The sequence below is a fragment of the Rhea pennata genome, chromosome 25, assembly GCF_028389875.1.
Source record: "Rhea pennata isolate bPtePen1 chromosome 25, bPtePen1.pri, whole genome shotgun sequence".
NCBI lineage: Eukaryota > Metazoa > Chordata > Aves > Rheiformes > Rheidae > Rhea > Rhea pennata.
In genome coordinates, this window is record NC_084687.1 from 8,033,285 (window position 1) to 8,042,223 (window position 8,939).

The 8,939-nt window shown below is 44.9% G+C and overlaps 2 protein-coding genes across 6 annotated transcripts in view; both read right to left on the reverse strand.

Moving 5' to 3' along the window:
* The window catches only part of TRIM33 (tripartite motif containing 33), a 41,945-nt gene extending 37,528 nt beyond the window's left edge, over positions 1-4,417 (reverse strand). For 4 of the 5 annotated variants that reach the window (XM_062594961.1, XM_062594960.1, XM_062594963.1 and 1 more), the window contains exon 1: positions 3,730-3,768. In XM_062594961.1, coding sequence (XP_062450945.1) covers positions 3,730-3,742 — 13 coding nt within the window. In that variant the 5' untranslated portion in view covers positions 3,743-3,768. Of the gene's footprint in view, positions 1-3,729; positions 3,769-3,966 lie in introns of those variants that run through there. The other variant, XM_062594959.1, reaches the window with a different exon arrangement.
* A 512-nt stretch (positions 4,418-4,929) lies between these two features.
* Positions 4,930-8,928, reverse strand: BCAS2 (BCAS2 pre-mRNA processing factor). Its single transcript, XM_062594858.1, has 7 exons — positions 8,788-8,928; positions 8,617-8,709; positions 8,475-8,545; positions 8,132-8,293; positions 7,154-7,204; positions 5,919-5,999; positions 4,930-5,368 (listed from the first exon to the last, which is right to left on the reverse strand). Exons 1-7 carry the CDS (start codon positions 8,878-8,880, stop codon positions 5,242-5,244), a joined length of 678 nt encoding a protein of 225 aa, XP_062450842.1. The 5' UTR covers positions 8,881-8,928; the 3' UTR covers positions 4,930-5,241.
* Positions 8,929-8,939: the final 11 nt, after the last annotated feature.

An 8,939-nucleotide genomic window follows, 5' to 3' on the forward strand; every position in this document is an offset into this window, starting at 1 on the left:
GACCATCAAGTCTTTGACTTTGCATAATACTAATTAACATTCGAGAACAGTATCATTTTAGACATCTGTTTTTAAACATACATACTTGTTTTGAGTTGGTAAGTGTCAGTGCAAAAGTACTGAGTGAATAAAAGTAAATTCAAAATCCCTTCAGATGTTGCATTACTATAATGATGATAAAGTTTCACACTTCAGGAAACATTTGTAAGCAGTTGTGTGATCTAATAACTCAAACTTCCGTTTTAAGTTAAAACTTGGCATGGGTGCAGTCCTCTAAGGAACAAATCTCTGCCAGGTTTCACTTATTGGTTGCAAACACCAATAGTAGTTACTGCGCATGCATAATATTCACTTCTCTCAGCAATTTAAGTGTTCATCAGACTGTATTTCTGAATAGCCACACATCAAAACACCTGTTCTAGTTTCACTGATTAGGCATTCAAATAAATCCACGCAGGTCAAACAAGTGACACAATCTATAAAAATTAAAAAAAATAACAATAAAAACCTACTTTGAAGTTCTACTCCTAACTGAGCTTCTTTGCTTTTTTCTTCTCTTTTTTTAAGTATGCCTACTTATATCATAACTGTCATGAACAGAACTGGTAACACACATACTTAATTCAGAAAAACAATTTATAGTAGTCACACACATCAATTCTAGGGCTACTATAAAAATAACATATGCCTAAAGCAGACTAAAGTAGAAATATTATATTAAAACACACTTTTAATGTAGAAAGAAATTTATATTTCAGACAAAGATTTTTTTTTTAACACCTCCAGAATATGAACTCAACATTTTTCAGAATTCAACCTTTTTTGGGCTCCAGCACATATTTATGACCCTGTCTCATCAACACAGGAGAAAGCCAAGGAGTCAAGAGAGTTCAGATATAGGAATGATGCTGGATTGCGTGCTGCCATTTACTGAAACCAAGACTGGAGGCATTTGCATAGCTTAAGCAGTCCATCAAAACGGGAACTTTGAACTTCCCTGACTAAAAATACAGTAACTACCACTAAACTAAGATGATTAAGTTCTTCATAATTATAATCATGTCTGTGATAATATGCCATATCATCCCGTTCCAAAGCAAATGAAAAACGGAATTTCTGAATAATTTAAGGTGTGACTAAATATGATTTTTACAAACATACACACTATGTATTGGAGTTGAGTTCAGCATCTCAAAACAACTGACAAAACTAAGTTTTATAGCATTCTCAGTATTAAATTTATTGTTGCTCTACTTATACATACACACACTTACACTATTGTCTACATTTTCTATAAGCTCTCTGAAAACATCTCCTGCTGCATTTTCTAAGTTTGCAGCAGCCTAGTGAAAGCCTGTCAGATTGTGACAGTCACAAGGAACCGGGAGAATCACACATTCTCTCTACTGAGATAATCTTCTTAGGAGAGATTGTAAATATCTCAGTGAGGCAGCGAAATCTCAAAACAATCTATCTTCCCAGGAATACAAGCACTGAGTGCAGGAAAAAAAAAATGCTTTGCAGTACCTTTAATTTCTTCAAATTCTCTAACTGAAAAGTGTGTATTTTTAAGAACAGGTAATACTTAACACAAGAAGGCATTTTCTTTTAGGCTTCCAGTTTACCTAAAAGAAATAGTCTAACTGGACAGCTAACACAGCAGATAGCAAGAATTCATCTCTCTACCCAAATAAAATGCATACTTCAATGACTTATGAAGTCATTTATACTTTTACCACTGTGACAGGTAGGAAATTATCAATTACGTTCATACCATAGCAAACCATAACTTTGGAGAATTATTTTTAACTTTAGTCAGCGTTTCTCAGACTTAGGAATTGAGAACATTTTTGTGTCCTCACTAGTAGTGTCCATCAAGGAGCGGACCATGGGGTAGGAGAAGAGATCCCAATACAGACCAGTTGCAACTGCTGCCTCCAGGCCTATTTCCCGTCTTCTCCGTAAGAGCAGTACGCTGCCATCAGGAAGGGTGCTGTCACTCAGAGAGGTGCTATGTAGGTACTGACCTTGAGCTCAGCTCCCAATAGGCAGCTTCCACAGTTATTGTCCAACAAATATATATTTAGTATTTTAAATGCTGACAAGTCTTAAGGAGCAAAACCTGAAACTAAATTAAGAAAGCAATCAGAAAAATATCAAGGAAAAAAAAAAAGCCACAGCAGTTTTTTCAAAACATCTATAATTCTTTTATCTAGGTGTAGAGTACCTGAAAAATAGCAGGCAAATTTAGACAGATATAAAACAGTACAGCATATAACCCAGCAGTGAGAGCCTGCAGGTGAGTGTAACCTACTTCAGGTATAGCTATGGGCACCATTTCCTGTTAATTCTTTCTTCAAGAAAACAGTATCTGCTCACAGTAGGGTAACAAAAATCCTTAAAACTACTGAATTACATCAAAAAGTCAGGGAAAGTACAGAAGCAGCAGAAGTGAAAGTAACACTAGAATTCCTGACTATCATAGTCTATGCCAGCTTGGAAGGGATCCACATAACTAAGCAACATATTTCTCTGTATGTTGAGAATGTCCATTTCAACCTTATTTTCTTACAGTGTTTCATTTGCCATTCAACTGATTCTACTTGTAATGTGTAGAGAAAACTGTCCACAAAACTGCAGCTTTATCTGCAGTTCTGGTTGGTCAATGCTTCCTTCTTAAGTGACTCAACAGACTAATAAATACCATCACAGCTGGACCATACACATCATTACCAACATGCACATCTTGTTCAGGTCAGCTAGAAGTTCTTGATGCACCAATGAAACGCTGAATACTTATTTCATCAAAGCACACAATCAAGCATTCTTAAAATGTGTATGACAGGAACTGACATTCCAGCATATATTTACTTCAGAAGTTGCAATTCACTTTTTTCCCTACACCTGTATGTTAACAGACTAATTCCTAGAATATAAACAGCTTTGCTGGTCCTGTATCTTTCACCACTATACATCATGCAAAATGCAGAACCTAGAACTTAACAAAAAGGATCATAAGACCAATCAAGCCATAAACAGGCTTTAGTTAGCCTATTTAAAGTATATTTAATACATCATCTCTTCAAAATTGATGGACCTTCTACGACCATATCGCAGAGGAACAGGTTCTGACTATTTTGTGTGAAAGAACCATTACTACCCCAAATTAATTCCTTATCAACACACCACTGTGCAACACAGGAAAGGCTTGTGTCACCGCTAAAAGCAGGAAGATGTCACTGAACAAGGTTCCTTTGGTCCCTTTATAGCACGTAAGAGCTATAAAACCACTTACCAACGCCCTATTTTGGTTTGTAGACCACAGTGTGAGCCACTTTGCTAAAAACTCTGGAAGCTTTGCAATTCCATTCCCAAACATGCAAATAAATTCAAGTTGTGATTTCAACAAAAGGACATGTAAGAAGTCTGCACTTGTCCCACAGCACAAAATGTGTGTATGCACAGAGTATACAGGCAAGGCAACTGATGAGCGAGACTGCTGTTTTAACTACATCTATGGGAACCTCGAAACACATATCCCAGAGCAGATGCGCGCACATACCCCTTGCCATTGAGCACATAATCCTATATCAACAGCAAAACAGATGTCACTTAGACAAATAATTTTCCCAGGCACTGTAGAAGTGAACAGTCGAACATCTCATGGATATGCCTCTAATGCAGTACCCTTGAAAGTCAAAACAAAACACACAACCTAATTTATGCTACCATTCCAAAACATGCAGACCAACTTCCAAATCTCGGCCGTGACTTGGAAACACGAAGCACACAGCCCACGGGTGCTGCAAGGATTTCGACAGTAGAAACAGCAGCGATCGCACCCACAATCGCTCCGGGTCGAGCCATCAGGGAAGCCGAGGCGAGGGCAGGACTCACAGCGGGGACGTTCCAGCTGCCGGGCAAGGCCGGCGCGGAGGCAGCGGCGCGGCGCAGGGCGGCGCTCACCTTGCTGGATGTCGCCGTTGGCCCCGCCAGGCACGGGCACGCTGAGCTGCCGCTCGGGCTCGGGCAGGCAGCGCCGGCAGAAGGAGTGCAGGCAGGGCAGCAGCTTGGGCTCGGCCTCGCGCCGGCTCTGCAGGCTCTGCGCGCACACGGCGCAGGTGTCCAGCAGCGAGAAGGGCCCCGGCGCCGCCGGCGTCAGCGGCGGCACCGGGCTGGGGCCCGGCCCCGGGGCGGCCCCGGGCCCCGCTGCCGCTTCGGCCTCCGCCTCCCCGGGACCGCGCTCCGCCGCCGCCACCGCGCCCGGGCTCTCCTGCTCCTCGGGCGGCGCGGCGGCGGCCGCGGGCGGCGCGGCGACCGAGGGGGACGCGGCGGCGGGCTCCAGGCCGCCGCCTCCGCCCAGCCCAGCCTCCGCGGCCCCCTCCCCGCCGCCGCCGCCTCCTTTGTTTTCCGCCATGTTTCCTCCTTTGAACCCAACTCCCCGCTCCGCGCACGCACAGCGCCGCGCCTGCGCGCGGAAGCACGCACAACGTCACCACGCGTCGTGCGCGCGCCGCGGTGGGGAGGCAGGCAGGCGCCTGCGGCTGCGCAGGCGCGGCCACGGCGCCCCCCGGCTGCGTGAGGAGCGCGTGCTCGGCAGTTAAGGGGGCGCCTTGACAGAAGAGGCGTGACGTAACCCAGGCCGCGATAGCGCATGCGCCGAACCGCCACCACGCCGGGCCATGACACCAGATTGGCTTGCGGCGGGGGGGCGCCAGCCAATCGCCAGCGAGGGCGGGCCGGCGCGCGAGGCGCCCCAGCGCTGCAGGGGCCGCGCCCACGCAGGAGTCGCCGCAGCGGCTCGGCAGCGCCCCGGCGGGGGCGGGCGTGAAGGCCCGGGGCACCGGCAAGCGGGGCAGGCCCAGTACTAGGAGGGTTTGTGTGTGCGACTCTACTCGGGTTGGTTCCGAACAGGTATCACAAGGCATATGAACAGCAAAGCACAGTTTATTTCAGGGAAAATGTAAAAATACTGAACACTTATTTCTAAGAACCACTGCTTTATATATAATATATACATAGCGAATTAATTCACAGTACCCTTAACTGTGCCAATAGTGTACTTGAACAGATATTCCAAGCCTCTCATTTTAAATTCTAGGACGAGGTAGGGTCAACAACACTTGAAAATACCTTTCCTTCCCCTTACACAACTGGTTTTAGATGTATAAAAAATGCAGCATCTTCAAATACTTATTTTTTTTCTAAATACGCAGCAGTAAAACAGTAAGGATTGAACTCTCAGAATTCTTGCTGGATGTTCTCCTTGTTTGCTTCTCCATGCTGTCGTTTGATTTGTGAAATCTCATTTTCTAGCTGCACAATAGTTCGTTCAATCTCATAATTTTTACTGACAAGAGACACCCATCTGGAAGGGAACAAAAACAAAAAGCCTTTAAGTGTTACTTGGGCTTTAACAATCTCCTTTTTAAAATCAGGGGAACAAAATAGTTATTGATTCAAAGAAAGTGAAGATACTAAATAAAGCAGTATTTTTCTCATTAGATGAGAAACTTCAGTTGATATCAATGACAATTTGGACAACTATATTGACAAAAAGTAATTTTTTAGTTCTATTAAACCTTAACATGCAAAACTTCAATGTAACTTCAGGTTATGAGAAAAAGGGCTCCAAAACACTCACTTCCAATATTTAGATACAGACTTTAAAAAATAATTTACACAGACAATTTCAATCACCTAATATGCCCTCCTCACTGCTGCTGCTCACCATTTTACTCAACCACAGCAACTTATTTAGAACTGAATTATGCATCCTTTGAAAGACTTTGTATGGAGCAATAGGATTCCTGCAAAAACATCTTATGAGATCACTGAAAAATTACTGACATTCTCCAAGAATTTCATACAAAAGGTATACTTATGGAAGATTTAAAATAAAAATTCCAAATACTTACGTAGATTCCATTTCTCGTAGCTTAGCCCCAGCTGTGAGCTGCATGTTCTTTCGTTGCCAGTTCAGATCTTGAATGCTTTTCCTGAGGTAGAAAAAACTATATATATATATTTTTTTTTTTTTTTTAATGTAGAATCTGCTGTTAAATCTTGAAATACACATAAACCCTACTAGGAAAAAGCACTTTTATAGCCAGGATCTTAACTACCACATACAGATGGATAAAGCCCAGCACAGAATAAAGCCCTGCACACAGAATTCCAAGATAACTTAAAAAAAGAAAAAATACCACCTTAATACCCTGATATGAGCAAAGGTTCAAAAATACACACTTTCTGCTACAGCAGCAAATACAAAAGCTGGTGAAACCCAGAATCCAGCAGCTCTGTTTTGTTCTCTCAGAAAGAGGTCTGAAGAGCTAAGCTCAGTTGCTAACCATTCACAACATCCAGTAATTCAGCGAAGCACCTGAGGAGTGCCGAATACTTCCAACTACTCAGAGACCAAATTAGTTTTAGTTCACACTTACTGTTAGACTCCTTTCTCTGCGTCAGTGTGTTCTGTTAGCCTTTCCCAACTCCAGAATCCTGTTTCAACCAATTCCCATACTGATTCTGCCCAAGATGCTAATTCCAGCTAACCCAGAGAAACAGGTAATCATAAAAGGTATGACTTATTACACAACCTTGCTTTCTACCCAGTATGCAATACCATCTTCAGGCTGGAGATGCTGCAAATTACAGCAATTTACCTGAATTTAAAAGCTAAAAAGCTCTTACTTCTATGGTCTATAGCATCCTATCTAAAAGTGAGTTACTAATGTGCACCATTTTCATATCTTACAACTCCATCAGTGAGTAATCCCTGTCTATTACCTCATTAAAGCATTCACTTGCAAATGAGAGGCCAAACTTAACATCACCAGCACATCTTCACAGAGACTGCTAAACAAAGATCTATTAACAGTGAAAAGAAAACACGACTGTTTGAGAGAGGATCCCATCACAAGTCATTCTACTCAAAGCAGAGGTTCAGACAAAAAAGAAAACATAAGCAGAATAGGCGTTATAAAGACATCAGTATGGGGTGGGGCACAGGGTAGATCCCCCACTTACTATTTTGGTTTGTCTTTCCTGACTGTGGTAGCAGGATGCACACAAGCCTCTATATGTAGCTACAGAAGGAATTCATATTGCTTCTGACTTCAATACAAGACTATGAAAAACAATGACTCACCTCAATTTCTGAAGTTCTTTCTGGGCTTGTTCTATCATATGGACCAGGTGCCTAACAGCAGAACAGTAAGTATAGTATTAGGAAAACACACGTTTCTCCATTTAATCTACCATTTAAATCTTCAGAGTTGAGCAAGGTACAAGCTGGTAGTAGTGCAAATATCAAACAACCTGTTCTCTGTATACTATATACTTGCACTATTCTGATTAGAACAGTGTTGAAACATTCCTTTACCTTATTACCTCATCACCATTACCTGATGGTCTTCTAACTCTCTATTAGGTCTCCTAATTTTCATTCTAACCTTACCTGTAACAAATTTCTATCATTTTTCCCTTTTACAACATTGTCACACCACAAACAATATTTTTCTCTCCTCTACATATTTTTACATCAATGTATTCTCTTCCTGCCTCCCTTTTCTTAAGCTAAACAAACAACTCTCTGCCTCCTCTCAAGAAGTTACACATTCCTTCTGTCTACTCCGTAATCAAAGCTTAAGCTAACCCTTCCTAAAAACAAGTATTAAAAATCCCTGCCTGAAATAGCCCAAGTAATTCCTCCAGCCATACCTTTTAAAACTCTATTCAGCTTTTGCTACAGCTTTATTAATAAGTGATTTCAAAATGAACAAGATTAGTAGCACATTCTCATTTCCAGTTGTGGAACTACAGTTTTAAAGACTATCATAAGTTGGTGCAGTTATCTGCAATTTAAACCTAATAGCTACCAAAAGCTACCCAAACAATAACTCACAAAATTCAAGACTGAGATGTACTGAATCACAGGCTATTTCTAGACCACATAGGAGAGCTCCTCTGATCAGTCATTTCTTGTGCATACAGTTTTCTCAGAAGGGCTCTGCTGTGGTACCAGAACACCTTTGTAAGATTCTCACTGCAGTTATGTAGAAAAACACGAGGCATATATTGGGGAAAAAAAAAAAAAAAGTCATAGCAAAGCAGCAGAATGCCTTACTCGTTATAGACCTTCCAGGCGTTGCAGCCGTGCTGAGACATGAGCTCCAGGTTCTCGATGCGGACGGCCTGGTGCTCCAGCTGCGCCATGGAGTTGTTGACACACTCCTGCCAGGCCGTGATGTCGTTCTTCTGCCCCGAGGAGGGAGCCGGCAGCTCGTACCTGCAGCGAACCGCGCCGCCCGCTCAGCCCGGGCCGCGGCGGGGGTGAGCGACGGCCAGGCGAGCCCGGCGAGGGGGTGGGGAGGCCGGAGAAGCGGCCCGGCGGCGGCGGACAGGCGGGCCCGGCGGCAGCAGGGGGTGAGGTAGGGATCGGGGCGGCCAGGCGGGCGGGCCGAGCTCACCTCTTCATGCTGAGCAGCTCCAGCGGCTGCCGGGCGGCCAGGCGCTCGAACTCGTTCCGCATGATCTCGGTCTGCGGGAACACAGCAGTGAGCCGGCGGCGGGGCCGGGCCGGGGCCGGGGGCCGCGGCCGCCGCTCCTCACCTCGAAGGCGCTGTAGTCGTGCGCCGGCAGGTAGCTGAGGTAGTTTTTCGTTGGCCGGTACCGCCGCGTCTCCTCCTCCACCAGCGCCGCGGCCTAACACACACGGGGGTGTCAGGGAGCGGGGCGGGGCGGGGCGGAGCGGCCCCGGCCCCGGCCCCGGCCCGTGCTCACCGCCTCGCGGACGCCCGGCGCCTCGTAGCCCTGGTCGAAGTAGGGTAGCGCGTCCACCACCACGTCTCCCGCCACGAGCCCCGTGCCCGACATGGCCGGCTCCGCTCCGCGCCTGCGCACGCCCGTCGCCGAAGCGCCCCGCGGAGCGCCTG